Source organism: Somniosus microcephalus, chromosome 31 (assembly GCF_052327205.1).
Source record: "Somniosus microcephalus isolate GS21.2 chromosome 31, FLI_Smic_1.0, whole genome shotgun sequence".
Taxonomy (NCBI): domain Eukaryota; kingdom Metazoa; phylum Chordata; class Chondrichthyes; order Squaliformes; family Somniosidae; genus Somniosus; species Somniosus microcephalus.
This window is the reverse complement of record NC_141017.1, coordinates 30,764,014-30,791,183: the sequence shown is the minus strand read 5'-3', so window position 1 is coordinate 30,791,183 and position 27,170 is coordinate 30,764,014. Positions and strand designations below refer to the sequence as shown.

The 27,170-nt window shown below is 46.3% G+C and overlaps 1 protein-coding gene across 3 annotated transcripts; it reads right to left on the bottom strand.

Annotated features, from left to right (window-relative positions):
- On the bottom strand, positions 1 to 27,164 carry LOC147097700 (uncharacterized). 3 transcript variants are annotated; one of them, XM_085971725.1, is made up of 6 exons: positions 27,042 to 27,164; positions 26,825 to 26,889; positions 19,223 to 19,285; positions 16,509 to 16,571; positions 14,891 to 14,953; positions 1 to 4,498 (listed from the first exon to the last, which is right to left on the bottom strand). In XM_085971725.1, the coding sequence occupies exons 3-6, from the start codon at positions 19,260 to 19,262 to the stop codon at positions 3,765 to 3,767; spliced, it is 900 nt and encodes a 299-aa protein (XP_085827851.1). In that variant the 5' UTR covers positions 19,263 to 19,285; positions 26,825 to 26,889; positions 27,042 to 27,164; the 3' UTR covers positions 1 to 3,764. The 3 variants fall into 3 exon arrangements, with proteins under 3 accessions (XP_085827851.1, XP_085827850.1, XP_085827852.1); XM_085971724.1 differs by lacking the exon at positions 27,042 to 27,164 and having other exon boundaries at positions 26,825 to 27,028; XM_085971726.1 differs by lacking the exons at positions 16,509 to 16,571; positions 27,042 to 27,164 and having other exon boundaries at positions 26,825 to 27,028.
- Positions 27,165 to 27,170: the final 6 nt, after the last annotated feature.

Below are 27,170 nucleotides of genomic sequence, written 5' to 3'. Positions count from 1 at the left end.
TAGTTGAACATTTTTTATTCAAACTTACTATGGTTTTGTACAAAGCGCCATGAAGAAACTCTCATCGTCTTTTGCAAATGGTGGAAAAAATGATACTTCTGTTTTCAAAAAATAAAATACTGGATACAGCTCAAAAAATAACAGTTCTTTATTTTGCCAGTCTGCTGGGCCTCTCGGAGTTACCAACTAACTCGCAAGAAGTTTGAATCTTGCCCGCGAGCAAAAACCGCCTGCCCTGCTCCCCGTCAGAATTAAGCATTCTGCTTCATGTAAAGGGTGAAGCAGATATTAACTGACATGAATCTCGTCATTCACGCGGAAATGACTTATGAAATAATAGCGGGCGGCCTGCTGGTGGCGCTGTCCAGGGAGAGTATAAATACTCGGGCATGGGCCCAGCTTGTGCAGGACATTCTTTAACAGGAACTAGTGAAGGACACAACTAGATCTCCATGTTGAAAAACAGTTGATTAAAGCTTTGTTTAATACTCAGACCAAGTGCCTCGTAGTTTTCTTACATCATTAACCATTTTCTGAATGAGATTCTCAGTGGCTGCAACAATGCAGTCGGTGGCATGAACCGCCAATGGTTGCTTTCACTGAATGTAATCTCGCAAAATAGGCTTGGATGAAGGCGGCGGCACTTCGCCCACTTCATCTCATTCTTCTACAATGCCGGCCTTACCGCCTTCCTATTACAGCTTTAACGACCACCTGAACACTGACAGTCGGGGCTTCAGTTTAATATCTCATCCAAAGCAAAGCAGCTGTCCCCCAAGTGTACACTGGAGAGTCAGTGAATATATACATATAATACACAGGAAACTTTGGTTTATCCGGAGGTTGTATGTCCGGAAACCTCGATCTACCGGCAGAAATCAGGAGCCGTTTTGTTAGGTTTTTTTTCTTCTCGTGGCTTTTTTTTCCCCCAACAGTCAAAGTCTGTAAAGTCTCTCTGAAGCTGTTGCTAAGCTACAGAGACGCTTCGAAGGTACGGGCCGACTGTTTAGAAGCTGTTGCTAAGCAACAGTGTTTGTTGTCAGATACGGAGATGAAAACCTCCGTATGCTTCAACATTAACGCTGGTATGTCCGGCAGTTTTGATAGATTGGCAACAGCTTGGTCCCGTCGGTGCTGGATATAACAAAGTTTCCTGTATATATACATATATATCACACACACAAGCTCAAGTTTTGGCATCAGGCTTTGACCCACAGGCCCTCTAAAACCCGGCGCTATGAAGCGACTCAAGGCAACCTTCCTCGCGTCTGCTGCTGCTTTTTAACTCCCTCCTACATGAAGATCAGCTGCTGTCCAGTTGGCTTCAACAACCCTTAGGTTATTAACTTGTTCATACAGAACCCAACTCCCGTGAGATCATCTTCATTGAATCATTTTCAAAATACTCAGGAAGGATTTGATGCAGGCTATCGGAACCGAAGAACCTGCTCACTTTCTGATACAGTGGGGGGTGTTGCGAGGGCTATACCTTGTATAAGTTTCACCAAGCAGGTGATAAATGAGATTCTGGCAGCATGATTGGGTTACTTTAGGTAGCATCCAACTAATCAGAATAAAACTTCAATCAACTCAAATGTATGTTTTGAGCACAAACTGAAGGATTTTCCACATCAGATTTTGTTACATGGCACAATTCAGGATCACTGTAATAATAGGATTCTGAATACTCTACTTCCATTTAAAACAAAGCACAAACTATTCTGCTGGAGTTTGGATCGTTAGCGACCACTGTGCAGCCCAGGGATTATGGGGAGCTTGTTCCCCGTCTCTCAAATTGTCACTATTTCACCCGTCATTTGGACTACCATTGTGTATAAATGGCACCAGATTGAGGCAAACAGGACTCGGTTCTACTCCATTCTAATGCAAAACAAAGTACGTACAGCCAGTTTACATAAAGAACTGGCCTGTTCTCAGTGAGCTGATGTTCATGATTGACTGAGCTCACAATACAAGCTCAGAATGGATGGTTCTTTAAAACACACTGGTTAGAAGTTCCAGTTTTTTTTTTTTTTTAAAAAGGAGATAGAGATAAATAGATATGGACAGAGCGAACGCGAGACAGAGAGAGCTGGAGATATATAAAAGAGAAGATTTAAACTGTCATTGTCCCTACTTACCCTACGCTTCCAGATATAGAATAGGATCGAACACATCTCCCCTGTTCCTCTTTACTAGGAACAAGGCCAGTTTGGACTCAACTACTCCCCTTCCTTACACATTGGTCTTTTGGATGAGATGTTAAACCGAGACCCTCTGTGCCTATTCGGGTGGATCCCACAGCAACAAGGGAATGGCGTTCTCCTGGTGTTCTAGCCAATATTTCTCTTTCAACCAACACCACCAAAAACAGCTCACCTATTATTTATTTATTTGCGGGACCTTGCTGTGCGCAAGTTGGCTCCCACATACGCAGACATAATTACAGTGACTACACTTCAAAAGATAATCCATTGGTTGAAGAGCGCTTTGGAACATCCTCAGGACATGATAAGGCGCTTAATATATAAATACAAGTTCTTTCTCTAGTAGGTTAATCTCAAATGTAATTTTCCAATAGAAGTTATATAATATGTAAGCATCTTACTACAAATAGCATTGCAACGTGGAGCCACACGATAAACAGCAGAACACCATGATCAGTGATTTGTGTCAGAATTTGAATTAAAACTCTACTTTCATTTGTTTAACCAAAGGAAATGAGTAATTACAGCACCCAAAGCTTCCCGTTAAAATCAGTGTTCCCCCCACCACCCCCCCCTCTTCCTCACGTATAAAAGGAAACTCAAAATTCACATTCGATGAGGGGGCTTAGCATTGATTACTAGGTTCTGTGGGAATTGTTGCCCGATTTTTTTTTTTTTTTTTAAATTGCAGATACAGTGATATTTTCAGCTAAAATGAAGGCGATAACTCTCCAAAATAAAGTGTGCACCACAAACTTTGCGTTGAAAACAAGACGGATCTTTTGTTACAGTATAAACATAGCGGAGCTTTCAGTGCAGACCATTTCGGGGGAGGGGGGGGGGGGGAACCGAGCTCGTCTCGACCACAGCTTTTCTCACGCGTCCCCCGTACCCTTTAAAATTGTCAACGTCAACTGGAAGGCGGCGGCTGACAATTTCTCCGCTGATTATGTCGGAGCTGGGCTCCTGGTCCTCGCTCACAGTCTACGTGACGTCCTCGACTTACGGATTGTGTGCGTCTGCTGTTGGCACGAAGTACGCAGGGGACACCCCCCCAAATTTTTTTTATTTTAGTTATGAACGCGATCGAATTGGTGGGGTCGTCTTAACTGAAATGAACCACAATGTCTATGAAGGGCGCCGTTACCTGTAACGTACAATATCATGAAACATTTCCTGCATTACTTTTTTTTTAAATAAAGAGAATTCCCTTCAAAAAGGAAACATTCAGTTGCGACTGGCCAAGAAAACCATGTTGTTCCTGCATCAAAAGTGTTAGTTTGATAGAGTGGCCACCATGTTGCCATCTTTCACGACCATATATTTTAAGTTTAGTGGATCGCTGACCACTCTGAACCAAGATGATTTTAGCCACCACCTGCGTGACTTAATACTAATCCCGCGTTCTACGGCATAATATTGTTTCTGAATAGCCAGCATTGTTCAATAAGTTAAAACAGGCAAGCGTTATTGGTCAGACTTCCAACTTTAGGGGATACCGGAGGAGCCAAGTAGTGCTCAAGCTGTTCAGTTTTCAAAATTCGATCATTTTTCTCTTCATTTTCTTTGTTCCACTTCTTGCTGGAAACAGCACCTTGGCGCCTCCCTGTTCTGCAACCTCTCGTCTTTGCCCTCCTGCGCTCCTTCCATGAGCCCCCTGTCCAGAAGCAAGTGGCACCGCTTGTCCCGATCTTCCTGCATTTCCTGCTGGGTGAACTGCCTCATTGCTTCCCAAATCCGACACAACATGTCTTCCTTCTCACCCTCGTTCTTCTGCTGGCGCCGGTTCTTGATCCCCTCCCAGTTCTTCCGCAGCCGTTTTTTCCGCTGCTCCTCCGTTTCCTGTTCGCGGCGCCTTTTAATCCCGTCCCAGTTCCGGCGCAGCCGCAGCTCCCGCTCTTCCTCGGTTTCCTCTTGCCGCCGGACTTTGGTCGACTCCCAGTTTTTCCGCAGTCTCTCCTCCCGCTGCGGCTGCGACTCCTGCTGCCGCCGGCTCTTGATCGACTCCCTGTTCTTGCGCAGTCGCTCGTCTCGCTGCATTTCCGTTTCCATTTCGCGGAACCGCTTCATGGCCTCGCGGTTCTTGCGCAGGCGGTCGTCGCGCTGCTCGTCTGATTCCGTCTGCCGGCGCACCCTCATCGCTTCTCTGTTTTTGCGCAGCCGGTCTTCCCTCTGCTCCGCTGTCTCCTCTTCCCGGTGCTTCTTCATAGCTTCCCTGTTCTTTCTCAGTTTCTCCTCCTTCTTTAAGTCCACGGCCTGTTTCTCTGCCAACAGCTCCCCAATCACTGGATCTTTAAAAAAGGAAAGACACAACCAAGAGTTTTTAAAAACGGTAGCTTGGAGACCGACGTTATTTTACAGAAGAGTTTTCGAATCACAATGTAATGCTGTTCTTTGTTAGCTCAAACACAAAGACACAATCGGGTAGCAAGTTTAAAAAAAAATGAACATCCTAGTACAGGAGCAAGGATGTCTTGCTGCAGTTGTACAGGGCCTTGGTGAGACCACATCTTGAGTATTGTGTGCAGTTTTGGTCGCCTTGTCTGAGGAAGGATGTTCTTGCCATGGAGGGAGCGCAGCGAAGATTCACCAGGCTGATACCTGGGATGGCAGGAATGACGTATGAGGAGAGATTGGGTCGACTGGGCTTATACTCGCTGGAGTTTAGAAGAATGAGAGGGGATCTCATTGAAACTTATAAAATTCTAACAGGACTAGACAGATTAGATGCAGGAAGGATGTTCCCGATGATCGGGGAGTCCAGAACCAGGGGTCACAGTCTAAGGATAAGGGGTAAGCCATTTAGGACAGAGATGAGGAGGTATTTCTTCACCCAGAGAATTCACAGAAACCCCACAGTGCAGATAGAGGCCATTTCGGCCCATCGAGCCTGCACCGACACATATCCCACCCGATCCCCGTAATCCCTACACCAACACATATCCCACCCTATCCCCGTAACCCCACGTATTTAATCCCCCTAGCACTAAGGGTCAATTTTTTTTTTTTATCATAGCCAATCAACCTAACCCGCACATCTTTGGACTGTGGGAGGAAACCGGAGCACCCGGAGGAAACCCACGCAAACACGGGGAGAATATGCAAACTCCACACAGACAGTCACCCGAGGCCGGATTTGAACCCGGGTCCCTGGCGCTGTGAGGCAACAGTGCTAACCACTATGCCACCGTGCTGCCCTTTCACAGAATCACAGAAACCCCACAGTGCAGATAGAGGCCATTTCGGCCCATCGAGCCTGCACCGACACATATCCCACCCGATCCCCGTAACCCCTACACCAACACATATCCCACCCTATCCCCGTAACCCCACGTATTTAATCCCCCTAACACCAAGGGTCAATTTATCATAGCCAATCAACCTAACTCGCACATCTTTGGTGGTGGTGAACCTGTGGAATTCTCTACCACAGAAGGCAGTTGGGGCCAATTCATTAAATATATTCAAGGAGGAGTTAGATATATTTCTTAAGGCTAAAGGGATCAAGGGATATGGGGAGAAGGCAGGGACAGGGTACTGAGTTTGAATGATCAGCCATGATCTCATTGAATGGCGGAGCAGGCTCGAAGGGCCAAATGGCCTACTCCTGCTTCTATCTTCTATGTTTAGTACCACCCTTATTTTAAAGATTGGACTGCAGGGGCAAGGTGGAGATACAGTATGCAGGTGAAGAGGGTCGCTCACCAAAGTTCCATGCCGCAAGTTATTAGAACATGGGGTCACCTCCACAATTGCCCCCATGTGTCAGGTTTTTGGCAATGGTATCGGTGACGGAACATGACAAGGAGAGGCTAGTTATTTGTCCATAACCGGATGGGGAAAAAAATATAGGACGCGCGCGCTCGTATATCGGAGGTAGTCACTCAGAGCTGTTTTGAAAGCACCTCCGAGTGGCCAGTTCAAGGACAGCATTGGCAGAAGCAGGATACCAACTTGCCCCCACAGCTGGGAGGTCGTTGCAGAGACAGTGGAGTTGGAGAAAAAAATTTAAACAGAGCAAAAATAATAGCGAGAAAAACAAAATCAGTTGGTTTAAAAAAAAAAAAAATTTCAATCACGGGTTGCAGACGTCGCTGGCACGGCCCAGCATTTATTGCCCACCCCGAATTGCCCTCGAGCAAGTGGTGGTGAGCAGCGTTCCCTTTACGCTGTGCGGAGGTCCCCGCGCAGCCCGCTCACCGGCTGTTGAATGGGTAAACCGCGCGCACACGCGGAATTTTGAGCGGGCCGCGCCCACCCACCCCCACCAAAAAAAATTTCGGGGGAACATTGGCGGTGAGCCGCCATCTTGAACCGCTGCAGTCCCGTGTGGTGAAGGTGCTTTGGGTTTGAGTACAGGAGCGAGAGGGTTTGAGTACAGGAACAAGGCTGTCTTGCTGCAGTTGTACAGGGCCTTGGTGAGACCACACCTTGAGTATTGTGTGCAGTTTTGGTCGCCTTATCTGAGGAAGGATGTTCTTGCCATGGAAGGAGTACAGCGAAGATTCACCAGGCTGATACCTGGGATGGCAGGAATGACGTATGAGGAGAGATTGGGTCGACTGGGCTTATACTCGCTGGAGTTTAGAAGAATGAGAGGGGATCTCATTGAAACTTATAAAATTCTAACAGGACTAGACAGACTAGATGCAGGAAGGATGTTCCCGATGGTCGGGGAGTCCAGAACCAGGGGTCACAGTCTAAGGATAAGGGGTAAGCCATTTAGGACTGAGATGAGGAGGAATTTCTTCACCCAGAGAGTGGCGAACCTGTGGAATTCTCTACCACAGAAGGCAGTAGAGGCCAATTCATTAAATATATTCAAGAAGGAGTTGGATATATTTCTTAAGGCTAAAGGGATCAAGGGATATGGGGAGAAAGCAGGGACAGGGTACTGAATTCGGATGATCAGCCATGATCGCATTGAATGGCAGAGCAGGCTCGAGGGGCCGAATGGCCTACTCCTGCTCCTATCTTCGATGTTTCTATGTGCTCCCACAGTGCTGTTGGGGAGGGAGTTCCAGGATTTTTGACCCAGCGCCGATGAAGGAAGTTAAAGTGAGCAGTTTCTTGCCACATTCTATTATAATTAGATAAATAGTATTTGTTTGAGCGACATCAGAGGAACAGGCTGGAGAGGGTTACTGAGTCCAGTGGTGCAGGGAAGCTGGATTATCGCATGTACAGTTGAAACAACAGTGTCTGAAGCATCCAGGGGGTTGACTATTTCTGTACTGACGTCAATTCAGCCCCCTCTCTCAGCTGGAGTCAGTATCTCTTGCCAACCAGTCCTCTCTATTCAGGACTGAACAAAAAAAAAGGCTTTGAAAGTTAATCATAATGCTTTTTTTTTAATGGCTTTATTTTGTTGTGTTTAAAAAAAAAAGTAAGACTACTTGTTGGAAAACTATCACAACCAGAGAGTTATTTGTACATGACTCTCACGAAATCACTGCACTACAAATGGGAAGTAAAGAAGAAAACAAACGGGAATAATCGGAAATAAAAATGTAAATGCTGGAAACGCACAAAAGATTGAACAGGATCTGTGAGGGGGAAAAGGTAGCATAACATTCAGAATAGAAGCAATAAAAATCTACAAGGCAGAAGGAGGCTGTTTTGTTTATCACACCCGTGCCAGCTCTCTGAAAGAGCTAGCCAGTTAATCCAATTTCACTTTCTCCGTACCCTTGTAAAGTTTTCTTTTAAAATAAATAGTTATCCACTTCCCTTTTAAGAGCCATTATGCTTCCATCAGTGTTTCTGGTCGGGCATTCCATGGCCATCAACCCTGGGCGCTACAAAATAAATTCTCCTAAACCCTCCCGTCATTCATTCTGTTGGTGGCGTTATCTTAAATTTATGCCCTCAATTTATCCTAAATTGAGTTAACCCACTCAACCATTGGAAACAATTTGTCCCAATTTACCTGAACAAAACCACTCTCAATATTGCGCATCTCTATTGGATCACCTTTTAATCTTTTTGTTCTGACAAATCGAAGGGTCAGCACCTGAAACAAACATGACTTTCAGATGCTGTTCAAACTGCCAAGCATTTCTAGCAATTTGTCGTTCGTGTAGTTTGCAGTAAACACACACACACACACATTCTTGAACCGCTGCAGGCCGTGTGGTGAAGGTGCTCCCACAGTGCTGTTAGGGAGGGAGTTCCAGGATTTTGACCCAGCGACGATGAAGGATCGGCCGATATATTTCCAAGTCAGGATGGTGTGTGACTTGGAGGGGAACTTGGAGGTGGTGGTGTTCCCATGCACCCGCTGCCCTTGTCCTTCTAGGTGGTAGAGGTCGTGGGTTTGGGAGGTGCTGCCGAAGAAGCCTTGGCGAGTTGCTGCAGTGCATCTTGTAGATGGTGCACACTGCAGCCACGGTGCGCCGGTGGTGGAGGGAGTGAATGTTTAAGGTGGTGGATGGGGCGCCAATCAAGCGGGCTGCTTTGTCCTGGATGGTGTCGAGCTTCTCGAGTGTTGTTGGAGCTGCACTCATCCAGGCAAGTGGCGAGTATTCCATCACACTCCAGACTTGTGCCTTGTAGATGGTGGAAAGGCTTTGGGGAGTCAGGAGTTATGTACAGCGCACTGCACCACAGAAATGATGCAACACAGGGTTAGGCCCACAGTGCTGCTGTGTAGTGAGCTCCTGATCTGTTGGGAGATACGAGGAGGAAAACCAAAGCAAGTCAACGCTAAAACATTCTCAAGACCAACGTTCCCTTTAAGCTGTGGGGCAGCGCAGCGCTCGAGCTCCCAGGCAGCCAGTGATCAGGCTTTCAATTTCAAATTGAATGAGCCACGCGACCCAAAAAACAAATGACAGGCAACGTTGCTCAAAACACCTATTTAAGCCTGTTTAGAAATCACATCAGTGGGGGGTCTAGCAACGGATAGAACACAGAGCTCCTACCCCAATCTTTGACTGGAACTACCCTAAAATTATACCCAACAGCCTCAAGAAGGATGTGCCGCCCATTCATACATTCATTCTTCACACTCGACTTTATCCCACCCCCCCCACCAATTTGCGCTGGCGGCCAAAGCAACGTTGGCCAATGCGTGCCACAAATCACCAACGTACCGAAACTCCAAAAACCACTAGAAACTGCCAGATCGGAGACTTTCATCTCCTCTTTCGTCAGAGCAGGCTCTGCTGTTAGATTTCCACACACTGATTCAGCAAGATGTCATTTTCCTCCTCCCTCCCCTCATAGAGGCAAGCTACGTACAAAGAAATACAACGGGTTTTTAGAAAAGGAGTGGGAGGCACAAAATTATATGTGCCGATAATTATTAAAGCAAGGCAAAAAAAAAAAAGCAAGCAGGGATGGAAATTGCCAGTTAACAAGGAGCTGACTTACTTTCTAGCTTCAAGCTATGTTTTGCAGTAATTCCCCAACTTCAATCCCTTGATTCTTTCTCTACTTTCCTGCTGAATCTGAGCGTTTGAGGCCTGTTCCAGTTCTTCACTATACAACTAACGCACCTACACAAAAAGGGTGCAATTTATATTCCTTTTTTTAAAAAAAAGTTAAATTCGACTACTTTTAAGATTTCAATATTAAAGGCTTCCCTCCAATATCCTAGGGAGTAAAAAAAGGGGGGGCTGCATGAATAACATCTCCAGACCAAAAAAAAAAAAGGTCCAGCGTTAAGATTCTCAGCCCACGCTCGATTAGCAGATCCCAGCTGGGGTACTACAAGTGGCGAGAGCGCCCATAGCCAAGAGGGAAAGTGGGGAGAGGGACAGAAAGAAAAGACTTGCATTTATATAGCGCCCCTCTCGGCCTCAGGGCGTCCCAAAGCGTTTTACAGTACTTTTTGAAGTGCAATCACTCTTGTAATGTAGGAAACGCAGCAACCAATTTGCGCACAGCAAGCTCCCACAATATGATAATGACCAGATAATCTGTTTTAGTGATGTTGGTTGAGGGATAAATGTTGGACCAAGGCACTGGGGAGAGCTCCCCCACTGCGCTTCTTCAGAACAGTGCCACGGGATCTTTTACGTCCACCTGAGAGAGCAGACAGGGGCCTCGGTTTAACGTCTCCTCCGAAAGACGGCACCTCCGACAGTGCGGTGGCGCTCCCTCAGCACTGGCACTGGGAGCGTCAGCCTGGATTTCTGTGCTCAAGTCCCTGGAGTGGGGACTGTGAACCTTCTGACCCAGAGGCCAGAGTGCTGCCCACTGAGCCACAGCTGACACTAGAAAAAGGAGAAGTTTAGTCGGGTCCCGCACCTAATCAAAAGAAGAAGTAGTAAAAAAAAAAAAAGAAAAATGAATGGCTCCTGATCGCTATTTATTGCATGCAGGCATCCGGTGCAAACAGGCGCAGACTCAGCTGTGATGCTCCCATGATCAAATAGCTTGCCAACACTCACTGTTACCGCAAACAATAGCCAGGTGGGGCAAAGTAACTGGTACTCCCAAGAACGGTACACAAGCAAGAGTTAGCACTTTCGAGTGGGGGGGCGGGGGGGGGGGGGAAATAAGGGAAGAAAATGAAAAATAAATTCAACACTTGTAGCCAGTGAAAATTTTGGCAATTTTACAAACACATATTGAAAATCTTAGTTCCCGAGCAATCTTTTTTTTTTAAAGAAAGGGTGTTTGGAATGGCAGGAAGCAAATTTGCTCACGTCAAGCTCATTAATACTGCCTGGGCCTGCCAGGAGAGGCAGCAAGTTAAAGTGAGGAGCTATCCCAAAGGGAAAGAGCAGCTAAAACAAACACACGTTTGTGGCATTCATTGCGCTAAACTCCAAACTGGAAAAGTGCTGCTGGGATCTTTAAACAGGTGAGCCGCTCAGTGTCCAATTTTGGGTTGCATGAACCGAACATGACGAAAGCATTAATAATCTTTTTACAGCACTATTCTGCACATCAGGTGATCTTATTGAAACGTATAAGATATACTGAGGGGGCTCGACAAGATAGATGCAGAGAGGATGTTTCCCCTCGTGGGGAAATCTAGAACTCGGGGGCACAGTCTCAGAATAAAGGGGTCGCCCTTTTAGAACTGAGATGAGGAGGAATTTCTTCTCTCAGAGGGTCGTAAATCTGTGGAATTCTCTGCCCCAGAGAGCCGTGGAGGCTGGGTCATTAAATACATTTAAGGTGGAGATAGACAGATTTTTGCAAGACAAGGGAGTGAAGGGTTATGGGGAGCGGGCGGGGAAGTGGCTTTGAGCCCAAGATCAGCCATGATCTTATTGAATGGCGGAGCAGGCTCGAGGGGCCAAGTGGCCTATTCCTGCTCCTATTTCTCATGTTCTATAAGCTACACCGCTGTTTGCCTCAGTCAGCGTAAGCGATGCCGCATACACTGGGCAATCGGTGGGGGGGGGGGGGGGGGGGATCACAGCGGTGCAATTTAGAGATTTCTGGTACACTGATCAGATGTAGCGATCCTCTGGGATACTGGCCGAATCTATCACAGCAACTGTACGAGCTTTAACTGAGGCAACAGGCCAAACTTTGCTGCACCTTCATCGCGGTACTTCGCATTCAATTCTGGAGTAAAAATGTACGAAGGTGCCGTCCATTCAAAAATTGGACTCCTTAGACTAGATGCAGGAAGGATGTTTCCGATGGCTGGGGAGTCCAGAACCAGGGGTCATAAGAACATAAGAAATAGGAGCAGGAGTAGGCCAATCGGCCCCTCGAGCCTGCTCCGCCATTCAATAAGATCATGGCTGATCTGATCCTAACCGCCAATCCACTATCACAGAACCATCTCCTGAATCTAACAGAATTAGACACACAAAATAGGAGCAGGATCAGGCTACACGGCCCCTGGGCCCGCTCCGCTACCCACAGGGCCATGACCGATCCGAACCTAGACTCATGTCCAAATTGTTGCCCGCTCCCCGTAACCCTTAATTCCCTTTACTTCTAGGAAACTGTCTATTTCTGTTTTAAATTTATGTAATGATGTAGCTTCTACAGCTTTTTGGGGCAGCATATTCCATGGACCTACCACCCTCTGAGTGAAGTAGTTCCTCCTCATCTCAGTTTTGAAAGAGCAGCCCCTTATTCTAAGACTATGCCCCCTAGTTCTAGTTTCACCCATCATCGGGAACATCTTCCCCCACATCCACCCGATCCAACCCCTTCACAATCTTATATGTTTCAATAAGATCGCCTCTCATTCTTCTGAACTCCAATGAGTAGTCTAAGGATAAGGGGTAAGCCATTTAGGACTGAGATGAGGATGAATTTCTTCACCCAGAGAGTGGTGAACCTGTGGAATTCTCTACCACACAAGGCAGTTGAGGCCAGTTCATTAAATATATTCAAGAAGGAGTTGGATATATTTCTTAAGGCTAAAGGGATCAAGGGATCTGGGGAGACAGCAGGGACAGGGTACTGAATTTGGATGATCAGCCATGATCGCATTGAATGGCGGAGCAGGCTCGAGGGGCCAAATGGCCTACTCCTGCTCCTATCTTGTATGTTTCTATGTTAGACATACTTGCCTTGGAGGCGGTGCAACAGAGGTTCACTAGATTCATCTCTAGGATGAGAGGGCTGTCCTATGAGGAGAGATTGAGTAGATTGGGCTGATACTCTCTGGAGTTTAGAAGAATGAGAGGTGATCTCATTGAAACATATAAAATTCTGAGGGGGATTGACAGGGTAGATGCTGAGAGGTTGTTTCCCCTGGCTGGAGAGTCTAGAACTAGGGGGCACAGTCTCAGGATAAGGGGTCGGCCATTTAAGACTGAGATAAGGAGGAATTTCTTCACTCAAGAGGGCTGTGAATCTTTGGAATTCTCTGCCCCAGAGGGCTGTGAATGCTGAGTCTTTGAGTATATTCAAGGCTGAGAGCGATAGATTTTTGGATTCTAGGGGAATCAAGGGATATGGGGATCGGGCGGGAAAATGGTGTTGAGGTCGATGATCAGCCATGATCTTATTGAATGGCCTACTCCTGCTCCTAATTCTTATGTTCTTACAATGTTACCAAGTAACAGTAGATAATCTGAGTACTTGGGATATAGGTGTAAATAATTTACTCACCAAAATTAAGGAAAATGACTAAAAATGTTAGTGGCTCGCAGGTCTTCTGTGCATTGCTCACAGCGAGTCAGGCAAAATGCTATTTTATCGCAAGTGGGTATTGTCAGCAAAGTTTGACAGGGAAAGTGTTATGGGAAGCAGATTCAATAGTAACTTTCAAAAAAAGGTATTGGATATATACGCTTATAAAGGAAAAATTTGCAGGGCTATGGGGAAAGAGCAGGGGGGAGTGGGACTAATTAGAGAGCTCTTTCAAAGAGCCGGCACAGGCACGATGGGCCAAAGGGCCTCCTTCTTTGCTGTGATTCTCTGAGGAAGCAACTTGGACACTGAGGAGAAGTGCATTTTCAGTTTATAACTAGGCAACCTCCCTTGGCTGTGCTTAACAGTCAGTTAAAGAAAAACGCTTGCATTTCCATAGCGCCTTGCACGACCACCGGACATCCCAAAGCGCTTTACAGCCAATGAAGTACTTTTGAAGTGCAGTCGTTGTTGTAATGTAGGAAACGCGGCAGCCAATTTGCGCACAGCAAGCTCTCACAAACAGTAATGTGATAATGACCCAGATCATCTGATTTAGTGATGTTGATTGAGGTACAGCTCTTGAAGCAGTTGTCAAGGCCAACCACATTACAGGAAGGATGTGATTGCACTAGAGAGGGTACAGAGGAGATTTACAATGATGTTGCCTGGGCTGGGGAATTTTAGCTATGAGGGAAAGATTGGATCAGCTGGGGTTGTTTTCTTTGCAACAGAGGAGGCTGAGGGGAGACTTAATTGAGGTGTATAAAATTATGAAGGGCCTAGATAAATATTGGCCCCAGGACACCGGGGAGAACTCCCCCTGCTCTTCTTCGAAATAGTGCCACGAGGATCTCGGTTTAATGTCTCATCCGAAAGACGGCCCCTCCGACAGTGCAGCACTCCCTCAGTACTGCACTGGGATCATCAGCCTGGATTTTTGTGCTCAAGTCTTTGGAGCGGGACTTGAACCCACGACCTTCGGACTCGGGAGGCGAGAGGGCTACCAACCGAGTCGCTGGCCGACACAAAAATGATGTGTCTTTTACATTGCAACAGGCTTAGCGAGGTTACAGCGGTACCTCTGCAACAAGCGAGAACGACAGACAATATTGCCACTTGTTTTTTTTTTATATAAAAAGGGCCAAAATAGTAAGCTGGCAGTATTACAGGAAACTTTCTGGTATCCGGCACGGACGGGACCGACGTGGTGCCGGTTCAGCAACAATTCCGGATAACCAAACGCTATAGTGAAAGATACGGACCTTAGAGCTCCATATGAAGCAACAAACCCTGTTGCTTAGCAACAGCTTCAGAACAACGTCCACAAGTTGCAAGCGTCTCTGTAGCTTAGCAACAGCTGCAGCCAAACCCTTGCCTTCCTCAATTTGTTGCTGTGCAAGTAATAAAAGTTATAAAAAAGTTAGCTGAAACCGACTCCTGAATTTTGCCGGTTAACCGACATTTCCGGTTATTTAGGGGCCGGTTAAATCGAAAGTTTCCTGTACTCACTGATTTCAATGTACCAAGTGTCACAGTCGTTGACACACTGAAAAAAACCGCAAGAGATTTTTAAATGTATTATAGATAGCTTTGTCATTTAAACCGACATATAAACAACTTACCATGCAGAAGTGGAAGACCTTTTAAAGACAGCTCGGTCATAGTTCTCCTGAGATGATCCCAGTCTACAAAGATTTTAAAAAATTGCATCAGAATTTTTTTTATTTAAAAAAAAAAAATCTAATTGTCAAATTCCTGCAAACATGTTTTGAGGTTTGCGGTGAGGCAGCACAGCCATGAAAATTAACTTTACTGCAACACGCCCTGAGGGAGTCTCACTATCTGGACCACAGTTCGAGCAACAGTGTCCTTTCGCTTTCTCGCACCGTCAGAGGTACAGCTCTTGAAGCAGTTGTCAAGGCCAACCACATTACAGGAAGGATGTGATTGCACTAGAGAGGGTACAGAGGAGATTTACAATGATGGGGAATTTTAGCTATGAGGGAAAGATTGGATCGGCTGGGGTTGTTTTCTTTGCAACAGAGGAGGCTGAGGGGAGACCTAATTGAGGTGCATAAAATAATGAGGGGTGGAGATAGAGTGAATAGGAAGGACCTATTTCCCTTAGCAAAGAGGTCAATAACCAGGGGGCCATAGATTCAAAGTAATTGGTAGAAGGACTAGAGGGGAGTTGAGGAGAAAAATGTTCACCCAGAGGGTGGTGGGGGTCTGGAACTCACTGCCTGAAAGGGTGGTAGAGGCAGAAACCCTCATTACATTTAAAAAGTACTTGGATATGCACTTGAATATTTCTTAAGGTTAAAGGGATCAAGGGGTATGGGGAGAAAGCAGGGACCGGGTACTGAATTTGGATGATCAGCCATGATTTCATTAAATGGCAGAACAGGCTCGAGGGGCCGAATGGCCTACTCCTGCTCCTATCTTCTATGTTTCATATTTCTATGTAACCTACAGGGCTACAGACCAAGTGCGGGAGAGTGGGATTAGGCTGGGATAGCTCTTTTTCAGCCGGCACAGGCACGATGGGTCGAATGGCCTCCTGTGCCATAAATTTCTATGATTCTATGAAGGGTTAATGCAGAACTCAGGGAAGATTTAGCGCTCACTCTCTATATTAATTCTGCACCCCCCCTTTATATGTTGTAACCTTGTCAAAGCAGCACGTCTGATGATGTCACCAGCACGTCTGATGATGTCACCAGCACGTCTGATGATGTCACCAGCACGTCTGATGATGTCACCAGCACGCACTGCTTCAACAAAGGCATTTGGAAACAAGGGAAAGGCGTCCAGAAGCAAAATGTTAAAAGGTCCATCATTCTTTGTAATCACCGATTTGTAAAATGGATCCTGACGGCAAGTCTTCTAATTAAAAAAAAACTGCAAACTTATAATAATTCAGCTGAATATGTAAAAGTCAGGATTTTGTTCTCCTGAATCCTCAAATCTTCCTGAATTTCCCCCGTACTTTCTGCATAATAAAAATCTTGTTTGTTCCTTTCATTTAAAAAATGTCACACCTGCCCCCTGACCCCCTGCCGCCCCCCCCCCTTCTCCAGCTCTTGCTGGGGATGGTTCTATGGTTGCTAGTAGCCCTCCAATACTCCACCCAAACAGCTATTAATTCTTCGCATTGTGAGCCGAGAGAGTCGGCGGGCTGCTCCGACCGTGGGAAGCATCACAGTTGAACCCAATTACGTCCTGTCTGGTGTCCTGTACCTTGGGTGAAGTACTGAAGAGCAACAGGCACTTGTGGAACCATACCCCAGCATGAGTCAGCACCTACAGGAAAGGTAGGGAGAAAATTGAGGGACAAGATGTTTAAATCACAGTATGTACCATTTAGCACTTCTCTCTGGTAAACGGTCAGTAATTTCCACTGCTCCCAAACTTCAAAAGCCACACCAGGCCCCGTAACTTCCTTTTGCCAACCTCTCGCCTAAATCATTTACGATTCTGCTTCGCTCAACAACAAAGCACTAGAAGAGCTCGAAAGGTTCAATAAAATTTTAGTGCCTCTATCTTACGATAAAAGCCTAGTGGTAACTCTGGGTTCATTAACGACAGAAAAACGCAACGGTACAAAGAACGGGCGTAAGAACTAGGAGCGGGAGTCGGCCATACGGCCCCTCGAGCCTGCTCCGCCATTCAATCAGATCATGGCTGATCATCGACCTCAACTCCACTCTCCCGCCTGGTAAGCAGCGGCGGCCAGCGCAGTTTGGCAGGACAGGGATTGAACCCGTGGCGTTATTAGCACCACGCTCTAACCATCCGAGCTAACTGACCAGGGCAGGAAGCTGAAACCAGAGATTCAATCTCTGAAGCTCTTTAGAACTCAAGTGGACTGTCGCTCACTGCCAACCACCCTTTATTCTCTACTTATTGGAGGCGGTTGTCCAGTTTTCAACACATTTCCCCCATTAGTTGCAAACTGACGGATTCCATGACTGTACAGCTTCCTGATTGAATCCAATTACAGGAAACTCTCTTTTTACCGGCACCTAAATATCCGGAAATCTCTCTTAACCGGCAAAATTCAGGTAAGTTTTACTATATATTAGTGGCCGTGTAACCGGGGTTCCTGCACCTGTGGCCATGTAACCGGGACTCCTGCACCTGTGGCCGTGTAACCGGGACTCCTGCACCTGTGGCCGTGTAACCGGGACTCCTGCACCTGTGGCCGTGTAACCGGGGCTCCTGCACCTGTGGCCGTGTAACCGGGGCTCCTGCACCTGTGGCCGTGTAACCGGGACTCCTGCACCTGTGGCCGTGTAACCAGGGTTCCTGGATCTGTGGCCGTGTAACCAGGACTCCTGCACCTGTGGCCGTGTAACCGGGGTTCCTGGATCTGTGGCCGTGTAACCGGGACTCCTGCACCTGTGGCCGTGTACGGGGCTCTCGTACCTTGGTAAGTATACCTCTCTGTAATCCGGACCTTTTGATCAACCGGCACCACACCGGTCCCGGATAAAAAAAAGTTTCCTGTAGCTAGTTTTCAAAGCATTGTCACACAATTAGCAGGAAGCCTCGAAAAATGGAGTCCCCTTCCCCCTCCTCGATATTCTTCCCTCCTCTCCTCTCCAGAAGCTGATGATTCTTGCTAGGGTGAGATCCCAAGGGCAGCATCTTCCCTCCGATACCTCACCCAAAGGGCCATTTATCGTGCGAGAGATTGAACGGCGAGCGTCGGCAGGCTATTCGACTGCAGAGAACAACACAGCCAACCTGACCCTGCCCTCACTCAATCTCCAAACACTTTATAGCAATCTACAGCAGGAACCCTGGCCGACTTTCCCCTCTTCCTAACCCTCCAGGGTGCCAGGGACAACTGTGGCATCCCAGTCTAAGATCAGCTAATTCAGCAGAGAGATTGGACATGGGATCTTCCTGCTCTACATGGTTCAGAGATGGTTTCTTTAATCAATAGGAGGAGCACTGAATGAAGTTCCTTCAATACAGAATGACACAAATTCACTTTTTAAAAAAAATAAATGTATAAGAATTTGGGGAAGCAGCTCCAAATTCTTGCACATTTTGCCACTCTGATGTTCCTACTATTCTGTTTAATGATTTTTTTTATTCATTCACGGGATGTGGACATCATCGGCAAGGCCAGCATTTATTGGCCATCCCCAATTGCCCTTGAGAGTGTGGATGGTGAGCCGCCTTCTTGAATACAGTGGCTTGCGTTTCAGAGGGGCAGTTACGTGCTGGTGACATCAGAAGAGTCACATATCGGCCAGACCGGGTAAGGGCAGCAGATTTCCTTCCCTAAAAAAGGACATCAGTGAATCAGATGGGTTTTTAAAACGACAATCCGATAGTTTCATGGTCACCATTACTGATGCTGGCTTTTTTTTTTTTTAATTCCAGATTTATTTAATTGAATTCCCCAGCTGCCGTGGTGGGATTTGAACACATGTCTCTGGTTCATTAGTCCAGTAACTAAGCTACCGTACCCCCTTTCAGATGTTCCTTTCATTGGTAATTTTTTTCTAGTCCCAAATCAGCTCAGTGCAATCAAAGGTTCATTATTACTTCAAATATTTCACTTACATCTGGTTAAGTTCACCTGTTAAAGCCTGGTGTACACCATAGATTTTCAAAGTGGAGTCTGTGGATCCCTTAAAACAGCTTGTCGTTTTTAGTGTTAAGCAAACTGTGCCACCGTGAACCCAGTATCTGGAGAATTCTGCGCTCTGTATTTGTTGACTCGCAAGTACATAATGAAAACAGCAGCGTGATTTCCTTTGGGTAGTCAGCGCTGTTTTTTCCTGAAATTTCTGCAGTTGTCCCAGGAGAACGTTAACATTTGCAGCGAAAGTTTTGAAAATCGCAGGTGTACACAGTGCACCCAAGTAGAACGGATTATTCTGCGTGTTCACTTATTTGAAACAGTCTACAGTTGTTAGAGATTTTTAAAGTCTTACCACAAAGAAAAGGATGCCCATTCGAAGACAGTTCATTCATAGTTCTTCAGGGATAATCTGTCTCTACAAAGAAAAGCCCTGAAATATTACCTATTACAATGTAAATGTCTACACCCTAAAATAAAGCATTTTAAATAGCATCAAAAATATGGAACATCTTTACATTAGGTCTGCGAGAGAGGAAGACCAGCTCAGGTCTGTGCCCTCGGATGCAGTACTGTAGCAAACTCTGTCCTTATAAAACAGTGGCTACACATCAAAAGTACGTCATTGGCTGTGACATGAATCAGTCATTCATGAAAGAAAGACTTATGAAATAATACTGAGCGGCCTGCGGGTGGCGCTGTCCAGGGAGAGTATAAATACTCGGGCACGGGCCCAGCTTGCGCAGGACATTCTTAACAGGAACTAGTGAAGGACACAACTAGACCTCCATGTTGTAAAACAGTTGATTAAAGCGTTGTTTAATGCTTAGACCAAGTGCCAATAGTTTTCTTACGTCAGGCTGTAAAGCTCTTTGGGACGTCCTGAGGTTGTGAAAGGTACTGCTTAATTAGCACCCCATCCGCCACTTTAAACATTCATTCCCTCCACCACCAGCAGCTCGCCGAGGCTTCTTCAGCAGCACCTCCCAAACCCGCGACCTCTACCACCTAGAAGGACAAGGGCAGCAGGCGCATGGGAACATCATCACCTCCAAGTTTCCCCTCCAAGTCACACACCGTCCTGACTTAGAAATATACCGGCCGTTCCTTCATCGTCGCTGGGTCAAAATCCTGGAACTCCCTCCCTAACAGCACTGTGGGAGCAACTTCACCACACGGACTGCAGCGGTTCAAGAAGGCGGCTCACCACCACCTTCTCAAGGGGGATTGGCAATAAATGCTGGCCTTGCCAGCGATGCCCACATCCCATAAACAAATAAAAATATGTATATATAAATGCAAGTCTTTAAAAGTCATAATGCACAACGTATTATTCTGCTCCTACGGTGCAGTTGTCTCACATTAAGGCACAAAGACAAATTGCTACTGAAGTAAACACTGCCTCAGGTGTAACAGAGTTGAATTATCATTTGACAAGAAAACTTATTGGAAAGTGGTTGTGAATTTCAGGCTCCAGGTCAGAAGCATTAAGTGATTGGGTTTCTTTCTTTGTAAGACTGATCTGCAACTGGGACACAGTGTGATGTCCGGGGTATGATGAACAAATCAAGTGCACATGTACTGCTAACATTATATTACTTATGGGCCTCCCGTTGGCGTTATTCATGGTAAGTAAGAAGAACCTGCGTTAGACTTTTGACTAATACAGGTAGACTATCTTTTATCCGCACTTCTGAAAACCGAAAGTTTTTTTGTGGAGCGTAAGTCGTGCGCACGACATAACCCGAGTGGCGCCAAACATGACCCGACGCGGCCGATGCGTTTCTGACCTGATTTGCGGGCCAGCTTAGCGTAGGAGTCAGCCGATATCCGGCTTTCCCACAACTGGCAGCGGCAGTCGAGCCCCAGACCCCCGCTAAGTCAAGGAATTCAGATACGGAGCAGGGGGAGCTGTAAACAGACTGGGAGCAGCAGCACAGAGAAGCAGGAAGGGGAATGAGACACGGAGCAGTCGCAAGAGGTAGCCTGAACTTTTAAAATTTATATTAAATACAAATACTAATTACCAAATTAATTTAATGTTCAGAGATTCCCAGTCTGAAATAATACCTTCTGAAATCCGAAAATTTCCGAAAACCGAAACACAGCTGGTCCCAAGGTTTTCGGATAAGGGATAGTCTACCTGTAGTACTAAAAGTCTCAAAACCTTAAAGGATTATTATTTGTAGACGCACATTACACCCCAGGTTTACAAGACACCTGTGCATCAAGTAGTACAACTAATATATCACTATATTTTACGATAAATATGTTTTGTGATCATAGGAGCAGGAGGAGGCCATTCAGCCCCTCGAGCCTGTTCCACCATTCAGTGAGATCGTGGCTGATCTGCGACCTAACTCCACAAACCCGCCTTTGCCCCACATCCCTCAATACCTTTGGTTAACAAAAATCTATCAATCTCAGATTTAAAATTAACAATTGGCCCAGCATCACTTGCCGTTAGCGGAAGAGAGTTCCAAACTTCTACCACCCTTTGTGTGTAGAAGTGTTTCCTAATTTCACTCCTGAAAGGTCTGGCTCTAATTTTTAGACTATGCCCCCTCGTCCTAGACTCCCCAACCAGCGGAAATAGTTTCTCTCTATCGACCCTATCTGTTCCCCTTAATACCTTGAAAACTTACATCAGATCACCCCTTAACCGTCTAAATTCCAGGAAGACAACCCTAATTTGTGCAATCGTTCCTCGTAATTTAACCCTTGGTGCCCGGGTATCATTGTGATCACCATTAGACTAATGTACGTTTGCTGACAATTTGTTAAATGTCGTGGAAGTCCACAATGAAAAGTAGTAACAAGTTACACAGGACCTCAAAGAAAAGGATTTTGCTACACCGTGCCCTATATTTAGTTTTGAATATTTATTAAAATAACCAGGTTCCCTTCTTAGTTCTGCAACTTACAGACTAGATCATAGGTTTCCTTCCCATCTTTGCCGAGTTGCCTCATCTCGTTTGGGCCATCAACATTGTCTCAGTGCTCGTCAGTAATTGGGGGGGGGGGGGGGGGGGGGCGGGGTAGGGGAAGGAAATTAGTCAGAGTTCCTGCTCCTGATCGCTGTGCAACAACCCCTGTTGAAAAGTGCGTGTGTGGATTCCAATTCAGGACAGCGTGGTGCTTAGCTGCGATGCCGTACTTTTACCATCTTGCTGCAGTTGTACAGGGCCTTGGTAAGACCACACCTTGAGTATTGTGTGCAGTTTTGGTCGCCTTATCTGAGGAAGGATGTTCTTGCCATGGAGGGAGTGCAGCGAAGATTCACCAGGCTGATGCCTGGGATGGCAGGAATGACGTATGAGGAGAGATTGGGTCGATTGGGCTTATATTCGCTGGAGTTTAGAAGAATGAGAGGGGATCTCATTAAAACTTATAAAATTCTAACAGGACTAGGCAGACTAGATGCAGGAAGGATGTTCCCGATGGTCGGGGAGTCCAGAACCAGGGGTCACAGTCTAAGGATAAGGGGTAAGCCATTTAGGACTGAGATGAGGAGGAATTTCTTCACCCAGAGAATGGTGAACCTGTGGAATTCTCTACCACAGAAGGCAGTTGAGGCCAATTCATTAAATATATTCAAGAAGGAGTTAGATATATTTCTTAAGGCTAAAGGGATCAAGGGATATGGGGAGAAAGCAGGGACAGGGTACTGAATTTGGATGATCAGGCATGATCTCATTCAATGGCGGAACGGGCTCGAGGGGCCGAATGGCCTACTCCTGCTCCTATCTTCTATGTATGTTTACCCCAGCCGAATAGTCTGACCACACTCTCTGTCTGTGCTCACACAGCTACCTGTGCGAGGTGTCAAAGCACAATTAGTGCCGATATACTTGCACGAGTCGGCATCTTCGAGAGGGGAGAAGAATCCTGGAGAAAGCGTCTACTTCAGCGCCAGTATTAGCTACAACGTGGGAACACAAACAAAGACAATCGACAATGCAGCGCAGCATCACAAGTGACAGCTTTCCATTTCTTCGTGTTGCCTAAGAACTCCCAACACTCAATAATAAATGAAGGTTAATGAGTACAGTGGCCTTTTTTTTGGAAACTTGGAAATTATTGGCTGTGAATAAGGACCATAATTCTGAGTTGATTTAAAACTCTCGTTCTTCATCCATATCCTCCAATTCGATAAATTTGATATCATTTAGTCCCGACTCAGCCAATACTGTCCCACTTTTACGACAATTTCTATAAGGAAAAACTCATTTCAACAGCAACTCTCGGCCACGTGGCCTCTACTGCCGAGAAGGACAAGAGCAGCACGGTCACGGAAACACCAGAAAGTCGGACTTCCCATCAGAGGCATGACGGTGCATAACAGTTTGCTGATCCTTCGTCGTCGGCCGTGGCTCAGTGCGCAGCACCCTCGCCTCGGAGTCAGAAGGTTGTGGGTTCAAGTCCCCACTCCAGAGACTTGAGCACAAAAAGTTAGGCTGACGCTCCCAGCACAGCGTCGAGGGAGTACTGCACTGTCGGAGGTGCCGTCTTTCAGATGAGACGTTAAACCGAGGCCCCGTCTGCTCTCTCAGGTGGATGTAAAAGATCCCATGGCCACTATTGTGAAGAAGAGCAGGGGGGAGTTCTCCCCAGTGTCCTGGGGCCAATATTTATCCCTCAACCAACATCACGAGCACAGATGATCTGGTCATTATCACACGGCTGTTTGTGGGAGCTTGCTGTGCGCAAATTGCCGCGTTTCCCACATTACAACAGTGACTACACTTTAAAAAAGTACTTCATTGGCTGTAAAGCGCTTTGGGGCGTCCAACGGTCGTGAAAGGCGCTCGAGAAATGCAAGCCTTGCTTTCCTTTTTCTCTATTGGGTCAAAATCCTGGAATTCCCCACACAGCACCATCACCACGGGAACTGCAGTCCAAGGAGCAGATTCACCATCACTTGCTGCATCGTAAAGGTTTTTATTTTGTCATTTATCGGAACATCTGGCGAGGAGAGGAACATAACTGCATCCGCGGTGAAAGTCACCAAGGCCCAGCTTCGATCCCTTGGTCTGTGCCAAGTCAACTGACCTTATCTGGGACAGCAATGGGAGGAGCTTTGAAGTTGGGAGCGAGGAGGAGACTTTAGCAACGGTTCCCATTCCGAGCCGGCCAAGGGCAGAGTCAGGCTCGGCTTTCGATTCTCCCTTCCCCCCACCAATCAATCAATTAGCTTGCCAACACTCGCTGTCAAGGCTCACTCATGTAGGGTGGCAGCTTGACTGAGGCACCGGAAGGTGGTTGGCACCTGTGGAGCTGTATCCTAGAATCGGCAACTTCAGGGAGAAAAACAGAAATAGAAAGACACTTATCAAGGCGAGACCTCGGATTATCGCCTTAAAATTAAAACCACACGAAAGAGAGGAATTTTTTTTGCATAAATATTAACATAGAAACATAGAAGATAGGAGCAGTAGGCCATTCAGCCCCTCGAGCCTGCTCCGCCATTCAATGAGATCATGGCTGATCATCCAAATTCAGTACCCTGTCCCTGCCTTCTCCCCATATCCCTTGATCCCGTTAGCCTTAAGAAATATATCCAACTCCTTCTTGAATATATTTAATGAATTGGCCTCCACCGCCCTCTGTGGCAGAGAATTCCACAGGTTCACCACTCTCTGGGTGAAGAAATTCCTCCTCATCTCAGTCCTAAATGGCTTACCCCTTATCCTTAGACTGTGACCCCTGGTTCTGGACTCCCCTGCCATCGGGAACATCCTTCCTGCATCTAGTCTGTCCAGTCCTGTTAGAATTTTATAAGTTTCAGTGAGATCCCCTCTCATTCTTCTAAACTCTAGCGAATATAAGCCCAATCGACCCAATCTCTCCTCATACGTCATTCCTGCCATCCCAGGTATCAGCCTGGTGAATCTTCGCTGCACTCCTTCCATGGCAAGAACATCCTTCCTCAGATAACTTCTGACAAGTTAAAACACCAGTTTCTAGTTAAAAGGTTGCAGCTAAAATGATTGGTGCCAACGAATGGAATTAGTAATCACGGGGAGAGAAAAATAAAAAAATCACAGGCAGATTTCAGAAAAATCATCTCGTCAGCAAGTAGACGTGAAAATCAAGAAACATTATTAATGGGGACAGACCACACAAGATAGATATGGCTGAGGAAGGCCATTCAGCCCATCCATCTAGAAAGACCCTAGAGTCACCCATCATGGCATCCAACCCTTTAAGTTACACTGCAGCTACACAAAGCCCTGGTTAGACCACGCCTGGAGCACGGTGAGCAGTTCCGGGCATCGCGCCTTAGGAAGGATATATTGGCCTTGGAGGGAGTGCAGCGTAGGTTTACCAGAATGATACCCGGACTTCAAGGGTTAAGTTATGAGGAGAGATTACACAAACTAGGGTTATATTCCCTAGAATTTAGAAGGTTAAGGGGTGATTTGATCGAAGTTCTCAAGATGTTAAGGGGAACAGATAGGGTAGATAGAGAGAAACTATTTCCGCTGGTTGGGGATTCTAGGACTAGGGGGCATAGTCTAAAAATTAGAGCCAGACCTTTCAGGAAAAACTTCTACACACAAAGGGTGGTAGAAGTTTGGAACTCTCTTCCGCAAACAGCAACTGGTGCTGGATCAATTGTTAATTTTAAATTGGAGATTGTTAGCTTTTTGTTAACCAAAGGTATTAAGGGATATGGGCCAAAGGCGGGTATATGGAGTTAAGTCGTAGACCACCCATGATCTCATCGAATAGCGGAACAGGCTCGAGGGGCTGAATGGCCTCCTCCTGTTCCTAAATGATTCCAAAGTTGTCACCTCTACTAACTCATCTGAAAGAATATTCCAAGTGTTCATTGCTGTGTGAAGACATCAGTCTTGCATTTTCCTAATTTTACCCCTATCTCTTGGTCTTACTAACATGGTTTAGTTTTAAGTAGAGAAATAGAACATTTATAACAAATGGAATAAAAAATGAAAGTCACTATATATACACACACGTGTATATATATACACGCGCGCGCACACGCATATACACGCGCACACGCATATACACGCGCACGCACATACACGCGTACACATGCATGCACACGCATACGCGCACACGCATATACACGCGCGCGCACACACGTGCACACGCATATGCACACACATACACGCGCACACGCATATGCGCACACGCATACACGCGCACACGCATATGCGCACACGCATACACACGCGCACACGCATATGCGCACACGCATGCGCACACATATGCACACACACATATGCGCACACGCGCACACGCATATGCGCACACGTGCACACGCGCGCACACGCATATACACGCGCACACGCATACACGCGCGCACACACATATACACACGCGCACACGCATATACACACATACACGCGCGTGCATGCATGCATATATATACACGCACATTTACACTTGCACACGCATATATTTACGCACACACATTTACACACGCATATGCACACATTTACACGCACACATTTACACACGCATACGCACACATGTATCAATCTCACAGAAACTTAGATTTCAGTTTAGATTATAAACATTTTGTGGGAAAAAGTGACTGGTGTTTTGGTGTCAGATCCTGACTACAGCAGAATGACTGAAATATTTAGAAAGTTGATGGGAGAGCGAGAGAGAGACACACACACACACAGGGAAGGATGCAACAGAACCGTCATGTCACCCTTACCTATTTTCCTCTCAGGTTGCAACTATGATCAAGTTTTCAAGTGGGGCCAAAAAAAATTAAAAATTGCTTTAAAAAAAAAAATTAGCAGACACTGCAACTGAGGTGGGGGGGGCGGAAAGCACTTTGTTTTAGAGCAAACTAAATGCACACTTTTTGTTTTTGTTGCCAAAATGGGTTAGAAATAAAAGATTTGCAATGTTAAAAGGGGGGAATAATAAGCAGCATTAGGAAAAAAGGTTTTGCCAGCCCAACCCAGCCTCTCACCTTCTGTAGTTTCTGGGTTAAACTAGCTGTAGCTCAGCTCAGCTCCTTCCTTCCTCTTCATCCCCCTCAAAAAACAAAAACACAACAACAAGAGCAGCTTTTATAAAACTCGAATCACAACTTATTTTCACAAATCACAAGCGGGGACAAACCAGCAGCCTTCGTTTCAACCCTCAGCACCAACCAGCAAGACACAAGAGGAAAAAAAAAAAATTACCAGCAGGCGATCGGCGCGGACGGCTACTAAAAAGCTGGAGGGGGGTTTTGCGCATGCGCGGGGGCTGGGGCTGGAGGCGAAGGACCCCTCCCCCGGTTGGACGGTTGGTACGGAAGCCGGTGGGCGCAG

Coding starts and splice junctions, on each gene's coding strand:
- LOC147097700 (XM_085971725.1), bottom strand. CDS start 19,262: ATGAATGAACTGTCTTCGAATGGGCATCCTTTTCTTTGTG. Junction 14,954..16,508: donor TCTTCAGTACTTCACCCAAG/GTACAGGACACC, acceptor AAATCTTTGTAG/ACTGGGATCATCTCAGGAGA. Junction 4,499..14,890: donor AGGTCTTCCACTTCTGCATG/GTAAGTTGTTTA, acceptor CCTTTTTTAAAG/ATCCAGTGATTGGGGAGCTG.